This window comes from Cannabis sativa, chromosome 6 (assembly GCF_029168945.1).
Source record: "Cannabis sativa cultivar Pink pepper isolate KNU-18-1 chromosome 6, ASM2916894v1, whole genome shotgun sequence".
Classification (NCBI taxonomy): domain Eukaryota; kingdom Viridiplantae; phylum Streptophyta; class Magnoliopsida; order Rosales; family Cannabaceae; genus Cannabis; species Cannabis sativa.
The window spans coordinates 6,553,107-6,574,902 of NC_083606.1; the positions used below are offsets into that span (position 1 = coordinate 6,553,107).

General features: G+C 31.5%; 1 protein-coding gene and 1 non-coding gene across 2 annotated transcripts; one reads left to right on the forward strand and one right to left on the reverse strand.

Moving 5' to 3' along the window:
• The first annotated feature begins 332 nt into the window (after nt 1-332).
• Nucleotides 333-20,516, forward strand: LOC115724520 (beta-amyrin synthase-like). The gene is made up of 14 exons (XM_030653817.2): nt 333-575; nt 3,828-4,013; nt 4,490-4,579; nt 4,673-4,873; nt 16,000-16,087; nt 16,381-16,547; nt 16,670-16,861; nt 17,016-17,129; nt 17,685-17,927; nt 18,021-18,119; nt 18,811-18,867; nt 18,965-19,155; nt 19,742-19,919; nt 20,036-20,516. The coding sequence occupies exons 1-14, from the start codon at nt 375-377 to the stop codon at nt 20,306-20,308; spliced, it is 2,280 nt and encodes a 759-aa protein (XP_030509677.2). The 5' UTR covers nt 333-374; the 3' UTR covers nt 20,309-20,516.
• LOC133039551 (small nucleolar RNA R71) lies at nt 7,841-7,947 on the reverse strand. Its single transcript, XR_009688691.1, has one exon. It is a non-coding gene; the product is annotated as a small nucleolar RNA R71 (small nucleolar RNA).
• Nucleotides 20,517-21,796: the final 1,280 nt, after the last annotated feature.

The following is a 21,796-nucleotide window of genomic DNA, read 5'->3' on the forward strand; positions in this document are numbered from 1 at the left end:
TGTTTTCTGTGCTTTTTATTTTGTAAAAAATCTATATTAGATTTTCTTAGAAGATATTTTGGTCGATTAATTTATTGTTATCACGTGTTTCCAAAAAAAAAAATAATATATGTTAACCGATGATCTTGATGTATCTTAAAAGAATATTAAAGATTCGATATCTTAATTATTATTATTATTATTATAGTTATTAATATTATGATTTCCCCCAATCCCCGCTACAAAACAATTAGGAGATAATAATAATGATAATATTAAAAAACATACAACGTCACATTACTAAAATTAGGACGTAAAGATTTACATATTATATAGAAGCATTATAAGGTTATACAAAATAGAGTATAGACTAAACATTTGAAAGGAAAAGGAAAATGTGGAGGTTGAAGATAGGAGATGGAGGAAATAACCCTTACATATTTACCACAAACAACTTTGTTGGTAGGCAAATATGGGAATTTGATCCTCAAGCCGGAACACCCGAAGAGAGAGCGGCCGTTGAAAAGGCCCGCCTTAACTTCTTCAACCACCGCCATCATATCAAGGCTAGTAGCGATCTACTTTGGCGTATGCAAGTACGTAGTTGTATTTTTTTTTAGTACGTCTATAAAATGAAATAGTGGATTTTTTAGAAGTATTTTTGCATGTTTAAATTTTAAATATATAATTCATTAGTCTTTGTTATCGTTAGAACACTCACAATGTCTTCAAAATAATTTGCAATGTAAAAAAAACAAACGAATATCAAGTAAGCTAAAATAGTTCAAAATTTTACATTATATTATGAATGGTATTTCTCTACATGTAGAAGCATTATTCATTATTCAAACAATATATTTTTAATAATTTCTCTCTTCTTCTTTTTTTTTTTTTCATTTGACATATATTTTTTTGTTTATATAAGTAAAATATATTATAAATATAATATTTAAATAATATATAGAAAGTGATGTAGTACTCTGAGTTAATATATAGAAAATGTTTTGGTGAGGTATTGTGAAGCATAGAGTAGAGAAGTTGATGAGAGTGCTCTTAGAACACTACAAAAAATCTTATTTTAAGTCATAACAAAACTTGTGACTAAAACTGAAAAAGTTGTTACTAATTATAAATTATCCTCCTACGTTGTGACTAAAAAATCCGTGGCTAAAAGTATTAGTTACAAAAATCACAATTTATTGTGACTAAATGTGTTTTTAGTCACAATACTTGTTGTGACTAAAACTAAATTAGTGATAATTTGTATCTAAATAATATGTTTAGTCACAAGTAACTTTTTTATTGTGGCTAAAAGTCACATTTAGTCACAAAAAAATCTTGTACGTTGTAACTAAAAAGTTATCACTAAAAGTGACATTTTTTTTTTTTGTAGTGAAAGCTTTAAAAAATTTAAAAAACCATACTAAAAACACGCTACAGTTGATAATCAAAATCTTTTCTTCATTTTAAAGTTTCTTTAAAATTTATTATTTTTACTCTACATTTATAAAATATTATTCATTACTATAAATATATTTTATTAATTATTTTGAATTTTAATGATTATTTTTATACGAGAATATGTGTACATATTAATATTATATATTCGGAATGAATAAAATTTTATAAAAGTTGAGTTTTGGGATGTATTTTAAAGAAATTGATGTATAATGTAATGTAAAAGAGTATGCTGTAAAATAAAGAAAATAAAATTTTAATAATGTATTTTAAATGATAAAGTAAGAAAATTGTTGGGAGTGCTCTAAAGAAAGGGACGTATTTTTTTTTTTTTTTGGTAAGAAAGGGGAGGAGTACTTTTTTTATACATTATATAATTATATGTTTAAAAAATTATTAAAAATGGATATAAATTTATATTTTTAATAGTGTTAAATATAATTTAAATAACAATAAATTGTTTGGCATTATTAGTAAAGCTCTACTAAATAAAGTCTTATACGTAGAGGTTCAAATCCCAAGTGTAAATATTCAAAACAAAACAAAATTTTAAATGTCTCATACCCATGAACTAAATCACTTGGTTCATAAGTGATTATGAAATTCTAGAAAGTGAGGGAGTATGATTTGGCATTATCACTGTCATAGAAGAGGAGGCTCTCTCTAAAGCCTCATAGGCCTCTGTCCTTTACTTGTCTGATGGTGTTGAGCATGTATGAAACTCAGAAAAATGTGTGAAGCTTTGTCCCCATTGTCAACTCGTCCAGAAGTTCTGTTTAGCGGTGACCTTTGCCCCTACCATCAACTCCCTCAGCTGCGAGCTCCACCGTCTGTCATTGGCTCACTCATCTTGCTTTTCAAAAATCATAGAGAAATGTTAATTAGAGACACTATGAAAAACAACTACTTTCAGTGACAATTTTTTAATCACAACATAAATTTTTTGTGACTAAATGTGATTTTTAGTCACAACAGAATGTTACTTGTGACTAAAAACATAGTAGTTAAATAGAAATTCTTACCAATTTAATTTTTGTCACAACAAATATTGTGACTAAAGACACATTTAGTCATAATAAATTGTAATTTTTGTGACTAATAATACTTTTAGCCACAGATTTTTTAGTCACAACATAGGAATAATAATTTATAATTAGTTATAATTTTTTTACTTTTACTCACAAGTTTTGTTGTGACTAAAAGTAAAATTTTTTGTAGTGAGAGGAAAAGATGGAAATTGGAGATTAGGGGCACTGATATTTGTCTTTCCAATATTTTATATTAAATAATCTAACTTTTTCTAAGTACACCTTGAGTGATGTGTAGACTCAAAAGTCATACGAAAGAAGGGTTAAGAAAATATCTCTATGCTATAAGAACAAAACCAGTGTGCCTACCATAAAATTATTCTAAAAAGAGGAGTGCTATCGTCAACCTCCTGTTACAACCTCTTAGTCAACCTCCACACCCGAAAACATATGGAATATTTTTTTTTTCATATTTTTTTTTTCACGGGGGTGTTCGTTATGCTTACAACATCATCCCTGTAAATTTTTAAAAAATTTCAAATAATTTATAGTGTCGAAAATACGTTTGAAGTTTTCTAAACGAGCGCGCGTAGTAAACTGGAGTATCAGGAACTCTGTTTTCGGTACTGTAAACTATTCAAAAATTTTCAAAAATTTACAGGGATGATACTGTAATTATAACGAATACTGCTATGAAAAGAAAAATGAAAAAAATATTTCGGCATGTGATTTCAGACGTGAAGGTTGACTAAGAGGTTGTAATAGGAGGTTGTAATTAACATTCCTCTTCTATAAAATAATTGATATATAAAAATAATAGTTTGTCATATTACATGACAACTCATTAATTTTGAATTTTTAATAAGCTACCTAAATCTATTTTAAATTATAATCTACTATAATATAATTTAGAAATAACTAATTAGTTACTAAGATGTACATATAAATAAGTTTTAAGAGAGTAATCAAAATGTATCTCAAATTATATGATATAAAAATATTTTTTTTTTATATAAAGGTAACTAATTGGTTTCTTATAAACACTATTAGTAACTAAAAAGTTACTTTTAAAAATGCATGACATTAAAAAAAAAAAAATCAAAAAACGTAAAAAAAAATATCAAAAATTTTAGATTCAGTAATGTTAATAATTATTAACGTTATTATTGTAAATTAAATACAAAAAAAATATATATTATTGTAAACTTTATAAAATATAAGTTTTTTTTGAACTTATAAAATATAAGTTAGTACTATAATTTTATAAAATATGAAATACCAAATTATTGGTATTCATATATACTAATTAATATAGTTTTATTTACATTGATTAATTGAAGATGTATACATGCATGCATGCAGTTTTTGACAGAAAAAAGATTCAAATCAAGAATTGGAAGAGTTAAGATAGAAGATGGTGAAGAGATTACTTATGAAAAGGCGACTGCGTCTGTAAAAAAGGCAGTTCAATTCGTCGCAGCTTTGCAGGCCGATGATGGACATTGGCCTGCTGAGAATGCTGGTCCTTTGTTCTTTCTTCCTCCTTTGGTCAGATTAATTAATTAATTCCTTAATTTATACTCTTCTTAAGAGAAAAAAACAAAAGATTAAACTAGTTCTTATATATATAGTCACTTATTTATTTACTCTTCAAATTCAATTTTATAAGATGAATTTATGTTATAATTTTTTAGAAAATGAATTGGTTATGAAACTTCCAATACTATTAAAATATTGTACTTTCATGATCTATTTTTTTACAAGAAAGTTTACTATATATATTACATTATATATTATGAAATGAAATGTTCTATATTATGAATCATTCCTGGAAATTAATACAATAACTATATGTTTTCATTATTGTTTTTTCTAATCCTTGAATAATAAATTAAAAATAATAATAAAGATATAAATGTAATAATTAAAAACCTAATTTGAAAATATATATAAGTTTTTAGTGTATATATTCATCACTATCTTATATACCCTTGTGCCTTTATAAATTATATATATATATACAGGTGATGTGTCTTTACATTACAGGTCACCTTAATATTATTTTGAGCCCCGAGCATTGCAAAGAAATTCTTCGTTATATATATTATCATCAGGTTAAGAAATTATAATATAAAAGTATAATTTTTTATTGTATATTAATTTATATGTTGAGATTTTTAGTTTTTAAATTCAATTCTTATGTGTAGAATGAAGATGGTGGATGGGGGTTGCATGTTGAAGGTAAAAGTATTATGTTTAGCACAGTTCTCAACTATATTTGTATGAGAATATTATTAGGAGAAAAATCCAATAATGGTGAAGACAATACTTGTGAAAAAGCAAGACAATGGATTCTTAATCATGGTGGTGCAACATACATACCTTCTTGGGGAAAGACTTGGCTTTCAGTATGTATATATAATCTATAATTATTTGCTATAAATAATATTAATATTGCTCTTTATAATTAGGTTATGAAATTATAGAAATGATAAATATCCCTTATGTTTTAGGAATTTGTTAGATTTTATTCTTGTACCTCTTTTTTGTTTAGTTACAATAGTCATATAGACATAGTCTAATAATACTAGGTACGTCTCACTAAATTTGAATCCACTCCCTGAATTTATTTTAAAATTCTGTACCTAAGCTAATCTAAGGTGGCTTAAACATACAAATTTCATTTGTACTTTGTGGGAAAATTAGAACTAATATGCAGAATAAATTTAACTATAATTGAATCATGAAACGATTAACAATAACAAGATTAACAAAATGATAAACCAAGAATCAGCAATAAATAAATAAAGTACGAAAATAATAAAATCAACACCAAGATATATATTAGTTCAAGTCTTATAGATCGAAGTGATTGAGCAAGACTACATGTACAATACAATCGAGATGGCTCTATTTGGATTCTCTAAAAGTGTTTATCTCTCACACTCTTATCCAAGAATCTTCTTCAATATCTACAGAAGATTCTTCATACAAATTTCAAAACCCAATCTCTCTCTTTTCTCTGTACCTCTCAATCTCGCTTTGCGTTCTCAATCTTTAACCTCAAAGTCACTTCTCCAAAAAACTCTATGCTTGCAAATGATGAGTATGGTGATATTTATAGATAAGAGACATGGATCCCTAAGTCGGTGATAACTCTATGGTATAGAGTTAATTTTTATGCTTTTAAACTAAAGTATTGTGAGGAGAGTAATGAAAATGTGTTTATTTTGCTTATTTTTAATTAGTTTTAGTGTTATTTTCTATTTAGTAATCTAACCTTTAAGTTTTGTAAATATTGATATTGTTGGGTGTGTTTTTCCAATTAACTGTGCTTATTTTGTTGAAAAAGGAGGAATTAAATTGATAGGTAAAAGAGAAAGAAGCAAGGAAGAAAAGGAGTACAAATTTGGGCCCAGGTTGGTTGCTGAAGCAATGCTAAAGCAATGCTGAAGTGAATTCAGCATCCTGGCAGTGACGTGGAAACACGAATTTCACTTATCCACCTCAGCAACTTCGGTCCAATCACTCAAATTGCATCAGCTAGCTGACATGGAAGAAAGGGGTCTCACCCTAGTGGGCCAAAGTGGAAAAGTTTGGGCTTCTATTTTGGGTGAGGAGGTTGGTACCTTAAAAACCCAACATCAAAAAAGAAAAGAAAAGAGCAAGTACATGGGGGTCATCTTCATCATCTTGTATGTACAGTACGGGGCAGCTGCCATTTTTTTCTATGGAGGAGCTTTAATTGCAGCAGGAAGTACAACAAAGAAGAAAGAAGAGGGAACCAAGCCTAGTGTTTGAATTTTCTTTTACCCTTTCTTGATAGTCTTCTTTATTTTTCTCTTTGTTATTGTTGTTTGTACTTAGTATTCAAAACTTCTTGAGATTGTAAATTTGGGCAGCAGCCATGGATGAAGTATTTTTAGCTTGGATTTTATCTTTTTATTTGAATATGAGCTAAGCTTTTGAGGCTTGAATGACTATGAACTTCTAAGTTGGGTATGATTAAATTTTAAGCTTACTTTAGTATTTGTTTGCCTTTGTTCATTCAAGTGAGTTTCATTTTAATTGATTGTTGTTTTTTGGCCATGAATAACAATTTGCTAAGCTAGATCTTGTACTGGAAGGGCTAGATCTAGTAGTTCAATTTGAATGAAGCAAGTGAAAACCTAGACTTAGGCTATTCTTTGTAAGTGGGATAGGAATATTTCATTTACCTTGCATAACTCACCAAATTAATGCTTGAATAGTGTTCTGCTTGCTGGTTTGATATAGGAATATATTAAGCTAAATGGTAGAACTAAAGTTGTGAGTGTTGGAAAATTCTCACAAGCCTAGAGGAATTTGTTGTTATCTCTGTGCAGAATGCTGAAGTAATGCTGAACCAATGCTGTACTGACTGTAAAAAAAACCTGACTAGAAGGAATTAGTTATTCAAGCCATTTTTGCCATATTATATTTTTTATCTTGCAAACAATTTTTCTAGCAGCAGTAGTTTTAATTTTAGCAAGTTTAATTCTTGTCCATTTTAATTTTGAATCATTACTCAACCATTTACATATTATTTCTTTTTATTTTAAGTTGTAATTAGTTGATTTTATATCAAACTTTGTTTGCAATCCCTGTGGAGACGATCTTACTTATCACTTTATTACTTGTGTGACTGCGTATACTTGCGTATATAATTTTCACAACAAGTTTTTGGCGCCGTTGCCGGGGATTGAAACTAAAAATTGTGTATTATCAACTATTTTGCAATTTATTTTCTGGTTTAAAGTTTTAATCCTATTTTGGTGCGCTGAATTTTTCTTTTTCAGGTGTAATCTAGTGTATGAACGAGCAAGAAGAAGACCTTGAACTTGCTCCTATTGACCCCGAAATTGAACGCACTTTCAGACAAAGGAGGAAGGAACAAAAGGCTAAAAAAACGCTGCAATATGGCCGATGGGTTTGAAATTGGGGGTGCTCATAATGAAGCCAATCCTATTGCTTTGGCCGATGATAGAGCCCGAGCAATAAGAGAGTATGCAGCCCCTATGTTCAATGAGCTAAATCCGGGTATTGTGAGACCCGAAATCCAAGCACCTCACTTTGAGCTCAAGCCCGTCATGTTTCAAATGCTCCAAACGGTTGGTCAATTTGGTGGGTCGCCAACGGAAGATCCTCACCTCCATATTCGCTCATTTTTGGAGGTGAGTGATTCTTTCAAGCTACAAGGAGTAAGTGAAGAGGCTTTAAGATTGAAGTTGTTCCCATTTTCCTTGAGGGATCGGGCTAGAGCATGGCTTAATACTCTTCCTCCCGATTCGGTGACTAATTGGAATGACTTGGCTGAAAAATTCTTGAGAAAGTACTTTCCTCCAACAAGAAATGCAAAGTTTCGAAGCGAGATCATGTCTTTTCAACAATTGGAAGACGAGACTACTAGTGATGCATGGGAAAGATTCAAGGAGTTGTTGAGGAAGTGCCCACACCATGGTATTCCCCATTGTATCCAACTTGAGACTTTTTACAATGGTCTCAATGCGGCTTCTAGGATGGTGTTGGACGCTTCGGCTAATGGAGCCATTCTTTCCAAGTCTTACAATGAAGCTTTTGAGATTTTGGAAAGGATAGCTAGCAACAACTATCAATGGTCAACTAATAGAGCTCCTACAAGCCGAAAAGTAGCGGGTGTACTTGAAGTAGATGCTTTGACCGCTCTAACCGCTCAAATGGCCTCAATGACCAACATTTTGAAGAATATGAATATGGGAGGAAGTGTGCAACCAGCCGCTGCCATTCAAAGGGCAGAAATCTCTTGTGTGTATTGTGGTGATGGGCATACTTTTGAAAATTGCCCCTCAAATCCAGCTTCGGTGTGTTATGTGGGTAATCAAAACTTCAACCGCAACAACAATCCATACTCAAACTCCTACAATCCGGCATGGAAGCATCATCCGAACTTTTCATGGGGAGGTCAAGGGGCAAGTTCAGGTGGAGCACAAGGACAAGGAAAGCAATCATTCCCACTGGGTTTTTCTCAACAACCAAGACCTCAACAACCTCACCAACCTCAAGGCTCTCAAACTAGTTCTTTGGAGAGTTTAATGAGAGATTATATGGCCAAGAATGACGCTGTAATTCAAAGCCAGGCAGCATCTCTTTGGAATCTTGAAGTTCAATTGGGGCAATTGGCCAATGATTTGAAGAATAGACCACAAGGCACCTTGCCTAGTGACACCGAAAATCCAAGAAGAGATGGGAAAGAACATTGCAAAGCGGTAACCTTGAGAAGTGGAAAAATAATTGAGTCAAACGTGGCTGCAAAAGGCAGTAAAGAGCCCTCTTCAATCCAAAAAGAGGGGGAAATGAAGAAAAAACCAGCAACTTCAGCTGAAATTCCCCAAGAGTTACAAGCATCCGATCGGCATTATGTCGAGAAAAGCCTTTGCAAAAGCCACCTCTACCATTTCCTCAACGATTCAAGAAGCAGCAAGACGATGGGCAATTCCGGAGATTTCTTGATGTTCTAAAGCAGCTCCACATCAATATACCTTTAGTGGAAGCTTTGGAGCAAATGCCAACTTATGTGAAGTTTTTGAAGGATATTTTGACAAAGAAAAGGAGGCTTGGCGAGTTTGAAACGGTCGCTTTGACGGAGGGATGTAGTGCTATGTTGAAAAGTAAAATTCCACCCAAATTGAAAGATCCGGGCAGCTTTACAATTCCTATTTCTATAGGGGGTCGAGATGTTGGAAGAGCTCTTTGTGACTTGGGAGCTAGTATTAATCTCATGCCCATGTCTATTTTTAGGAAGTTGGGAATTGGAGAAGCAAGGCCAACCACCGTCACTTTGCAATTAGCGGATCGTTCCATGGCTCATCCGGAAGGGAAAATTGAAGATGTGTTGGTACAAGTGGATAAGTTCATTTTTCCGGCCGATTTCATTATTCTTGACTATGAGGAAGATAGGGAAGTTCCAATCATTTTAGGGAGGCCATTTCTTGCCACGGGAAGAACTTTGATAGATGTTGAAAAGGGAGAGCTTACCATGAGAGCTCAAGATGAGCAAGCCACATTCAAGGTCTTTCATCCTATGCGTGCTCCGGATGCAATAGGAGAATGCTTAGCAATTGGAGATATGGATCCTAACATGGTTGAGGAGTCCAAATTCAAAAATAGTAAGAAGGTGAGAAAGAAGATTCCCCTTAAAGAAATTGCTAAGGATCACGAGCCGCAAGAAAGCAAAGACAAAACATCATTTGACCCTAAAAAACCACCCAAAAAGAAGAGAAAGAAAAAGAAGTTTAGTAGAAAATTTTGGTCTCAAATGTTTGAAGTTGGGCAAGAAGTGATTTTTGCTAACTCTTTAATGAAGGCTACTCATGGACGACTAGATTCAAGGTGTGATGGATCTTTCTTGGTGGTGAGAGTGTACCCCGATGGGGTGGTAGAACTACGTGATGCACTTTCAAGAAGAAATTTTTTGGTGAAAGGCCAAGGAGTGAAGTTTGGGAGTGGTGAGGTTGATCGAGCAAAGACCTCCATCACATTGGAAGAGGCTTGAGGAAGAAGGGTCTCGGGTTGTCATGGCTTTAGTGAATCACATTTGGGCAACCCAAGAGCGGAGGAACAGGATTAGATTTAGTTATATATATGCTATGTAATAAGTTTGGGGTGTGCCACCCCTTGAAAAAAAATATATATGTATTTACAATTAAGTTTGGGGTGTGCCACCCCTTGAAAAAAAAAAAAAGAAAAAAAGAAAAAAGAAAAAAAGAAAAAGAAAAAAAAAGAGGAAAAGAAGAAAAAGGAAAAAAAAATTAGTATATACATACTTATATAATTACATATATATATATAACTTTTAATTTCCTACATTTACTAATGATTTCGCTGTAGTGTGGTGATCTTTATTGCTGGTGCAAAGCAAGGAATGACAGAAAAAAGGGGCTGCTGCAATATGGTGTGAGCAAATTTGTATGTTGAAGCAGTAGGTCCCAGTACAGCATTGGATCAGCATCGCTTCAGCATTTTGAAGCAGAGACTCTAGTGGGGAAGAGTTCAAATCTTGAGGGAGTTTTCTTTTTCTCCTTAGTTAAATTGTTATTGCTGGTTGTGTTTGATTGTTTACTTAGTTTACTTTTATTGTCGTCTTTAGTTGTGTGAGTAATAAATATTATGTGGATTAGATGTGTATTAATCATGTTGTTTTGTCATGTTTGTGATGTTATGTTTTAGCTTGCAAATGAGAAAAATACTGCTTGTGTTTTCAGCTTGGTTTAGGGTAGCGCTCGATGATGAAACATATCCATTTTCCTCCATTTGTGGAGTGCCTTGGTTTGTGTGTTGAAAATGCTAATTTTAAGTGTTATTTTTGTCTACATGCTAGCCTATGAGGAATGCTTTCAACAATTGTGTGCTTGTGTTATCCCACCATACTTTGAGTTTTTAGAATAGCCAACGCTTTGAGAGAGTTTAAGCATCTAGAATTAGCTAGTGTAATCCTTGAGGCGAAATCCTAGCGAGCTTTATAACTTAGAAATGATTTAGGCCATCTTTGGACGTTTGAGCCTTTCTAACCTTCCCTATGAATTCAATTTTTCCCTAGTCACCCAAGTTTGAGCCATTTAGCCTATTTTTGTTGTGCAACCCAATCCTACATCTAATGCCAATCTTAATTTGCATTTCCACATATGTCCTAACTTAATTACTCACTTGTGAAGAGCCAAGTTTCACATTAAGTTTGGGGTGAGTGCGGTGAGTGTAACTTGTGGCGAGCTAATTCAAGGTTATACTTTTAGCCACATTGGGGACAATGTTGGGTTGTAAGTTTGGGGTGGGGGAATTAGCTCACAAAGTATATGAGTATGAACTTTCAATTAACCTTCTCTTGCTATTTATTATATAAGTATAATATAGTAATAAATGTCTTTCTAATATATGAAAAAAAAAAATCAGCAATGAAAAAAAAAAAAAAATACATATGCTTGCAACTAAGTTTGGGGTGTTCCACCCATTTTAGTTCAAAAAAAAAAAAAGAAGAGAATAAACATAGCAAGAGAAGTCAATTTTAATATCAAGTACTTGTGAGTATTGAATTAGGGAAGAGGGTCAAGAGAAAAAAAAAATTTAAGGAAGAGACTCGGTTTTTGACAAGTGAAGTGGTTAGGTGTTGAGCTAGCTTAAATACATCCTATACCATACCATAACCCAAGCCTAACATTCAAGCCTAGTCAAGTCCTTTTGATCTAAGTTGTAAAGCTAAGCTACATTAGTGGAGAGGATTGCACTAATTCAACTTATGGAAGCAAACCTTTAAACTTGAGGATCAAAGGTGGTTGTTATAGAAATTCAAGTTGTTGGTGGGAAGTATTTGCACACTTATTTGATCGAATTACTCTTGATAAGTTTTAAGGACATAAATAGCATGCAAAATTCTGTTGAAACACACAAGTTCGTGGCATATTCACTACTACCAATTACACTTCCATTTCATCTAATTCTGAGAGCAAATTTCGTCCCTAGACCAAGTGTGAAAGAGCAAGATTTTCTCTGCTGCAAGCATGTTAGTGTCGCTGTCATTTTTTGTTTTTATTGTTTAGTTCTTTTTGTTTTTCATTACTCGAGGACGAGCAATACTCTAAGTTTGGGGTGTGATAACTCTATGGTATAGAGTTAATTTTTATGCTTTTAAACTAAAGTATTGTGAGGAGAGTATGATGAGTATGGTGATATTTATAGATAAGAGACATGGATCCCTAAGTCGGTAGTTGTAGGAACTAAGTTGTTAAGTCAGTTACAACGTAACAAACTTATAAACTCCTAGTAACAATATGTCCATGTCAGCTCAAGAAAGAACTTCTCTAAATTAGAGGCACGTTTCCTGGACAAAGGACCGAAGCGTACACTTGTAACGCCCGTACTTTTATAAAAACATTAATTTTATTTACAAACGTTAAATGCGAAATTCAATAATATAATATTATATGAATATGAATAAAATATGTATGTACGTAGATTGAATTAAAATGTATATATAATCAGGATTATTAAAAATATGAAAGTATATATATAAAATATATAAACGAAGAACACGTATATATATATGAAAAACGAAACTCAATGAAAAATCAGAGATAAAAATCACTTTGATACCAACTATTAGACTATATGATATTGTAAAGCATATATAAACGATATGTGATGCAAAATAAACTGTAAACATATCGAAAACGTATACACAATGAAAAGATCGAAATACCTCTAGCCATTGATGTTTGAGCTTCTATCCCTACAATAGCTTCAGTATGGGAATTTGGGCTTCCTTGCTCTCTCAACTCTCTTTAGATGGAATTTTACTGTTTTGAACAGAATTAGTGAAGACCTCGGAGACCAAGACCCTATATTTATAGGTGAGATACTCCATTAGTATCTGTGCTACATCAATTGTCAGAATATTTTGACAATAAATTTAGGAAATCAAATCAGATAATGAGTATTGAAATCTGACCATATATATATATAGAATATTACGTAATTATTTTTGTCCAGATTTAATGAATATAAATTATTCATTTATCACAAAATTAATTCTTTATTTTATTCCTTAATTAGAAATATTCTTATACTAGGTAGCTCATACTAATTTATCCAAGTCTAAATTTATCAAATAAATACCATTTTAAATAATTTGTAATAAAAAATACTGTATTCTAAGAAATCATTATTTCCACATCAAGATATCTAGACTAACGTACTAGAACTAATAATAAATACTTTGGTTATTATAACACTGAAGAAATTTCCTGGATAGGAATAAAGACAGTTGGAGTTGACTACCCCCAAACCTTCCTTCCAGGATGGAACAACTAGCCATTTGGAACACATTTTCGGAGATAGACTAGCTTCCCTGGAGACTCCTTCCGGATGGACAAGTTAGAATTATGGGAGCGCCCTTCCGGATGACATCTAACTTTCCATAAGATGAACATCTTTTGGAGATCTTTTCATTTAGTGGAACTATACCAAAAATTCCACCTAGTTCCTTTAAATTAAAAGTGATGGTGATGAAGAAAGTATGCAATCATCATGGTGGGTGTTCTAGGTATCAAAATATGCTAATTTCTGAGATTGATCAAGTCCAAGAAATGCTTGAACTTATTGACTATTAACATTATTCTGTTTTGACCTTTTCTAATTCAACCAACCCTTCTTTGATATTTTCTCTAATCCAGTAGAGTCTTATATCTATGTGTTTGCTCTTTTCATGATAAACTGGGTTCTTACAAAGATGGATGGATGACTGGTTATCCGAGTACATAGTCACTCCTCCTTTTATCTAGTTTAGTTCATGCACAATCCCTTGAAGCCATAAAGCTTCCTTGAACGCTTTTATGCTAGCCATAAATTCTGCATGATGGAAAAAGCGACCACAGACTATAACTGGCTTTCCAGGATATACAGCTTCAGTTTGTCATGAACATGTAAGTTGTGGGTTATCTTCTGGTATCTCTATTAAGAAGTATAATGAACATCCACAAACCCTTTCAATTCAAGTTCTCCTTTTGCTTTCTCATAGGTCAGACCATAATCCCAAGTGCCCTTTAAGTACCTTAATAACCATTTGAGGGCCTTCCAATGTTCAATCTTATCATCTTGTACTTTACCACAAGTGAGAGGATTTCATTGTAGTCAACTCCTTTCACCTGAGTAAAGCCCTTGGCCACTGACTTGGCTTTGAACCGTATTGTTTCATTCTCATTGATTCTTTCTTTCACCTTGAAAATTCATTTGCACTCCATAATATTTTTCTTCTCTGATTTCGATGCAACTACCCAAGTATTATTCTTTCAGAGTGAATCCATCTCCTCATCCATGGACTAGAGCCATTTAGACTTGTTTCCACCTAAAATAACCTCTTCGTAGCTTTTGGGCTCTTCAATTTCTATCTATTGTACCGTTGCCAGTGCAAATGCTGTCAAGTCTGCTTTCGCAAACCTTGATGAAGGATTAATCCCTCTCCTTGCTCTATCACGGGCTAACTGATAACCTTCCAGACCTGCCTGTCTAAATCCTTCCAAAACATTTGTTTGGTCTACGTTATCTTCAAGTTCAACACCATATTTCGTCTGTGAAATATCTTTCGGTTCCACCATAGCTTTTGATTGCAAACCTTTCTTTTGGCGGTTTTGTTCCGTTCTCCATTTCCATGCGTGTAATGTCCTTATTTTTAGATAATCCTGCATCACATGGAGACACACTACCTTTCTCGGCTGTTAAGTAGAGAAATTCCAATTCATTGAAAACCACATTCCTAGCAATAACTACCTTTTGTCTATCCTTCTTGGAAATGCATATTCTATAACCCTTGGTACCTAAGGCATAACCTAGGAAAATTCCCTTAATTGATCTAGGTTCTATTTTGTCAATAGGTTGATGTGTATATAGCGTATGTACACCTAGATGTCCTCGAATGCATTAGTTTAGGGTTCTGTTGTACTACATGTCATAAGAGATTTTCAGGCCTATAACTTTGTTTGAGCTTCTATTTATAAGGTAGGTTGCAATAGCTAAAGCTTCCACTCAAAATAGTTCCTCTAATCCAAAACTGAAATGCAGGCACCTAACTTTATTTAACAGGGTTCAGTTCATTCTTTCAGTAACACTATTTTGCTCTGGAGTCTTCGCAACAGTTCTATGCCCAGTGATCCCATATTCTTGACATAACTTTTCAAATTTAGAGTTAACAAACTCCAACCTATTATTCGTTCTAAGGTTCTTAACTTTATGTTCCATTTGGTTTTCCTTCCGAGTTTTCCAAGTTTTAAATTGTTCTAGGCATTCATTATTAGTTGCTAGAAAATAAGTCCAAACACACCTCCTATAATCACCAACTATAAAAGAAAATATTGCTTACTAGAGTGAGTAAGCACTTTGAATGCCCCCAAAGATTAGCATGCACATATTTGAGTATCTTCTTTGTTGTATGTCTTGCTGGTGTGAATTTCAACTTATGTTGTTTCTTTAAAACACAAGCTTCACAAAATGGTAAGGAACGAGAATTTAAATTTTCAATTAGACCTTGTTTGTGCAGTTCTTTGAGGCCTTGTTCAATAATATGCCCAAGTCTGTGATGCTACAGCTGCATATCTGATTCTTGACCTTTTACCAAACTAGCTTTCTCCGGCTGAAATAGTTCCTCTTTGGAAAACATACAAACCATTGATCTTCTCACATTTCTTTACTATCAAAGAACCTTTGGTGATCCTCAAGCTTCTATTCATGGACTTGTATTCGTAACCTATCTTCAAATGAGCACAAAGATTTGAGTCAAATGACCAATATACAGAAGCATATGTAAATTAGAACAATTATTATTAAAAAAAGAAAGAAAGAAAAGGAAAAACAACTAATTTACATCTACACAACATTTTAAAATGTGTTACAGCATACCAAGATTTATAGTATATTTTATTTTCATATATTGTTAAAAAATGTATGTTCATTGTAAATAACTTTATACTTTATTTATTTTTGGTTCATTGTATAGATACTTGGTGTTTTTAGTTGGGAAGGATGCAATCCCATGCCCCCTGAATTTTGGATTCTCCCTTCCAATCTGTTTCCAATAAACCCAGGTTAATTAATACAAAGTGTTTTTTTAGCATTGAAAATTTTTATTACTTATTAAGTTTTTTCTTAAAATTTCAAAGTATGATAAAATAAAATAAAATAGAGTGTATAATAAAATACATAAAATTTTATCTTAAAAGCAAAATATTAGCAATGAAAGAGTATCTAGCATATGCATCTTATAAGTACTAAGTTCACACACATAATTAATATATAAAATGAAAATCATGCACAAATGAATCAATATAATTTGCTCTTTTTTTCTCCAAAATTAATCTTAATTTATATATGCATGCAGCTAAAATGTGGTGTTACTGTCGAACAGTGTATTTGCCCATGTCATATTTATATGGAAAAAAATTTGTTGGTCCAATCACACCTCTTATTCTACAATTGAGGGAAGAACTTTTCACTCAACCTTATGATGAAATAAATTGGAAGAAAGTACGCCATTTTTGTGCTAAAGTGAGTCGAAGTAGCAATTATCTTGAGATTTTAATTAAAAATTAATGTAGTATTAATTAAATGATATTTTTATAGTTTAATAAGATACTTATAATGAGTATTATATGTATGTTTCAATGTAGGAAGACCTATATTATCCTCATCCATGGGTGCAAGAGTTATTTTGGGACAGTTTGTACATGTGTACCGAGCCTCTTCTTACTCGATGGCCCTTAAATAAATTAATTAGACAGAAAGCTCTACAAGTAACAATGGAACATATTCATTACGAAGATGAGAATAGTCGATATATTACAATTGGATGTGTTGAAAAAGTAATATAAGAATATATTATTTTGTTTTCCTTACAAGTCAATTTCAAAAATACATTTTATGTATATGTAATTCAATTGTTGAATTTAATATGTATCAAAAGTAATATAGATTCTATTTAATTTAATTTTTAACATTTTTTATTTTAATCAGTAGGTGTTATTTATGCTTTCGTGTTGGGTTGAAAATCCAAATGGAGTTTATTTTAGAAAACACCTTGCTAGAATCCCAGACTACTTATGGATTGCTGAAGATGGAATGAAAATGCAGGTATAATTGTTTTCTTTATTATATACTTACTAATATTTTTCATTATCATAATTTCACTAAATTCACTATATGGATGTAAGTGACCATGGTTTAAATTAGTTATAGATAACTATAGGGTAATATATATACATTGTAAAAAAAGTTAAAATTTCCCCTGATATTTAGAAAAATTATTAACAATTTACAGTAAAAGGTGTTAATTAAAATATGCAAATAATAGTTTGTAGAAATTCATAACAACTTGTAACTAATTTTTATTTATTTTGTAAATATTATTTACAAAATTGTAATATGTGATCATAATATAAACATAAAAAAAAATTAGTTAAAAATTTGTAAATTTTAGTTAAAAAATAAAATGAAATAAAAAACTACATTGTTACAAATTTGTAAAATTTTGTTAACAAAAAAAAAAAAAAACAAGTTCTATATTTACAATTATAACCTTCCTTTATTTAAAATAATATGCAAAATATTTAAATTATGCACTAAAACAAATGAATGATTAAGTTTTGATACTAATATGTATAGACAAGAGTCATATATTGATTTCAGAGTTTTGGTAGTCAAGCATGGGATACTAGTTTTGTCATTCAAGCTTTGGTTGCTACTAATCTCACTGATGAAATTGGAGAAACCCTAGCAAAAGGTCACAACTTTGTAAAAGAATCTCAAGTTAAAGACAATCCATCTGGTGACTTCAAGAGCATGTACCGTCATATTTCTAAGGGATCATGGACATTTTCGGATCAAGATCAAGGATGGCAAGTTTCAGATTCCACAGCTGAAGGTTTGAAGGTATATATATATATTTTTAACATACTTATTTTTATGTATAAAAATACCTCACATATATATAATCCTATAATTAACTTACTATATATTATACAGTGTTGCTTGCTGCTCTCATTGATGCCACCAGATGTAGTTGGTGAAAGGATTAATCTTGAGAGAATGTATGATTCTGTTAATGTTATACTCTCTTTACAGGTAATATTTTCAGTAATCAGTCAAGCTTTCTAATTATAAATTATTATACTATATTATTATGGTAACATATATATGAGTGAGTAGCCCATAATATTGATTATCAAAGCAGAACTCTCTGACGTTCTTTTATAAGACGGTGGCTATTTTTACCCACTAATTTTAGATGACTTTTTTTACTTACTATTTCCCTGCTGGTTAGAGTCATTACGAAAACTTTTACTTTTAGTCACAAGTGACTAAATATAAAAAATTGTGACTAATTATAAATCAGCATTTCTATGATGTGACTAAAAGATCAGTGACTAAAGGTATCAGTCACAAAAATTACAATTTTGTTGTAGACTAAATGTGTTTTTAGTCACAATACTTATTGTGACAAAACTAAATTAGTAACAACTTGTATCTAAATACTATATTTTAGTCACAAGTAGCTTTTTGTTGTGACTAAAAATTATATTTAGTGACAAAAAATTTATGTTGTGACTAAAAAGTTATCACTAAAATTTGAGTTTAGACTTTGATATATATTATTTTGGAATTGTGAGTTGTATAATGAAAAATATGATTCTATCACATTAGCTCATATTTTTATATAAGGTATTAAGTTCATGATTTACTAACAATTGTCACAAAATTAGTTCATGATGATCCTACCACTAATAATTAATCTTATTTGTATTCATAAATGCAGAGTAAGAATGGTGGTGTACCAGCTTGGGAGCCAGTAAGAGGACAAAAGTGGATGGAAGTAAGAAAATAAATAAGTTCATAATAAGATATATATATTCTTAATCACAAATTTTCTAGATCACATTTAACTTTTTTTTTTTTTTTTTTAATTTCAGATGTTTAATCCAACTGAATTTTTCGCGGACATAGTGATTGAGCATGAATATGTAGAATGCACTTCAGCAACAATTCAGGGTTTAGTTTTATTTAACAAATTATATCCACAACATAGAACAAAAGAAATTCAAAATTTCATAATTAAAGCTACAAAATTCCTTGAAGACACACAAAGGGATGATGGTTCTTGGTAAGTATATCATTTCTTTTTCTTCTACATTACTAAGTATAAATGGTATTTTTGTTTTGTGTATGATTGTTTATTCCATAATAATAACTAAAGAAGAGGAGTTATGGATAGACTTCATGAAGAGAAGCTCTTAGAATTTAGAATAAGATGAATGAGGTTCATCTCAAAACCAATTGACATTAGCAATCGAAAGAGTAGCACGTTCCTCATATTCTATTCACTCTTTTTGTTCTATTTTTTGGATCGGTTGGCTCTTGGATCAATTTTTTTTTTTTTTGATTTTTTAGTGGTTCTTTTTTTTTTTTTTTATTCTACTTCGATCAGTTTATTATTTTTTTTTTTGGGTTAGATAGTCACATACTAGAGGTTTTTTTTTTCTCAAATTTTATGTTAGAGTTTGAGATAAGGTGAATGGGATTTCATCTTAACAGTAGTTCTTATAATTTTATTATCTTTCCACACATTAGTGATGTGAGACTATCTGGCAAAAACTAAAGAAGAAAAAAACAAAGAGAATTAATTAATGGAAAATTCTTCTAGTAGTGTGATTATCATAACATTTTTTTTCTTATACATATATTTAAAGGTATGGAAAATGGGGATCTTGCTTCACCTATGGTGCATGGTTTGGTCTTGTTGGATTAGCAGCTGCTGGCAAGACTTATAATAACAATGAAACAATACGCAAAGGAGTCAAATTTCTACTTAAAATACAAAATGAGGATGGTGGTTGGGGTGAAAGTTATCTTTCATGCCGTAATATGGTAATCCCCAACTGAACATTTTAGTAATTTTTTTTATTAATCTTCTTCATTATTTGGCTTAAAAAGAAGTAAATATTATATCATGATTTACTTGTGATGATCATGATCATGTATAGGAATATGTACCTCTTGAAGGAAATCGTTCAAATTTGGTACATACTGCTTGGGCAATGATGGGTTTGATTCATGTTGGTCAACAAGAAAGAGATCCAATTCCTCTTCATAAGGCTGCAAAATTGTTAATTAATTCCCAAATGGAAGATGGGGATTTTCCACAGCAAGAAATGGTTGGAGCTTTTTTGAGGAATTGTATGCTACATTATGCTGCATATAGAAATATATTCCCACTTTGGGCTCTTGCTGAATATCGTAAAAGAGTTTTGGTATGATATACGTACCTTAAATATGTGTTGTAGTTGTACTTAGATGGACATTGTAATGACCGAAATTCCTTTCTGAGTAATTTATGGTGTTTATATTACACTTGTAATCAAGTCTTAACTCTATAATAGAGTTTTAGTAATTAAATAAATGCAATGTATAGTGTGATTTTATTTAAAATAATAATAATAATTAAAAATTCTAATGTTGTTGTAGTTTAATATTTCATACTTCTTAGGTCAAAGTAATTAAAGATAATTAATATTGTTACGACTTTATTAGTACTATTTTAAGGTACATTTTCAAAGTGTTTTAAATATAGTTTTAGTTGTGTTTTGTACAATTTTACGCTTTTAGTTGTTAATATTTTGCAGGTTTAGTAGTGAAGAGAAGTGGAGTAAACTTGAAAAAAAAATGTGCTAGAAGGTTAATTAAATAAAGTCTTTGTCGCTAGAGTATCATGAAATTAATCCAAGAAAGAAATAATCCAACTACAAGAAAATAGGCCTATCTCGGCCGGCCTGCCCCCTGTTATTGTTCTATCTCGGCGGGCGCAAACCGCCGTAAGTTTGAATGTCAATATTGAGAAAGAGTCAGCCCGTCGAGATATGTAAGCAATCTCAACGTGCTAGGCCTCCCGTACAGGTCATTTTTTTATTTAAAAAAAAATCGTAAATCAAAATTACAAAAATAAAAAAAATTACAAAAAGTACAAATGTTTCAAAATAAACAAACTCAAATAAACATTATGTACAATATGAAGGAAAAACAATCCAAGTGATCATTAAGTAAGAAAAAAAATACAATACTGACATATATAGAAACAAAAAAAAAATTTATATATACATCAATAAATTCCTATTAATCATAAATAAAAAAAAATTATTCTATACAACCAAATTTAAAAATGAAATCAATAAAAATATCCTTACAATGATATTGAAATTTTTTTCCTTTCATATGGAAAGTGAGCATCGTAGAAGAAAAAAAAAAGGCAAAATAAGAAAACTAAAAAGAAAAATAACTTTATACCTCTCAGATGAAGAGAAGAGGACTATTCTAAAATTTATATGAGGGCAATATTTCTTAACCTATGACGTCAGTGTCGTCCCTAGCTCCGTTGTCATCCTAGGAGCAGCTTCTTCCCTAGCACCGACGTACGTCGTTGGCCTGAAAAGAAAATACAGAAAAGAAGAAGAAGAAAACTAAGGAAACGATAAACACATAGAGAGAGAGAGGGACTAATCCCCTACTGTTCACAATGTCGAGCCATTTGCCTTCCATTGGCGCCACACGACACATGAAAAACAAAAAGAAAAAAGACATGGAGGACTCCATTGAGATCTGCTGCCTACTGGTGTAAGAAAGAAGAAGAGATAAATAGAGTGAATAAATAGGTGCGGCTGAGAAGTTAGAGATGCTTAGGGTTTTGTCTTTTTTTTTTTTTGTCAGTCTTTGGGCCTATCTCGACGGGCCCAACTTGAACCGTCGAGATT

What these genes read in the sequence shown, in the direction of transcription:
- LOC115724520 (XM_030653817.2), top strand. Translation starts at nt 375, where the DNA reads ATGTGGAGGTTGAAGATAGGAGATGGAGGAAATAACCCTTACATATTT. An exon ending in GTTATATATATTATCATCAG is followed by an intron (nt 4,580 to 4,672) that starts GTTAAGAAATTA and finishes TCTTATGTGTAG; the next exon opens with AATGAAGATGGTGGATGGGG. An exon ending in GAGGACAAAAGTGGATGGAA is followed by an intron (nt 18,868 to 18,964) that starts GTAAGAAAATAA and finishes TTTTAATTTCAG; the next exon opens with ATGTTTAATCCAACTGAATT.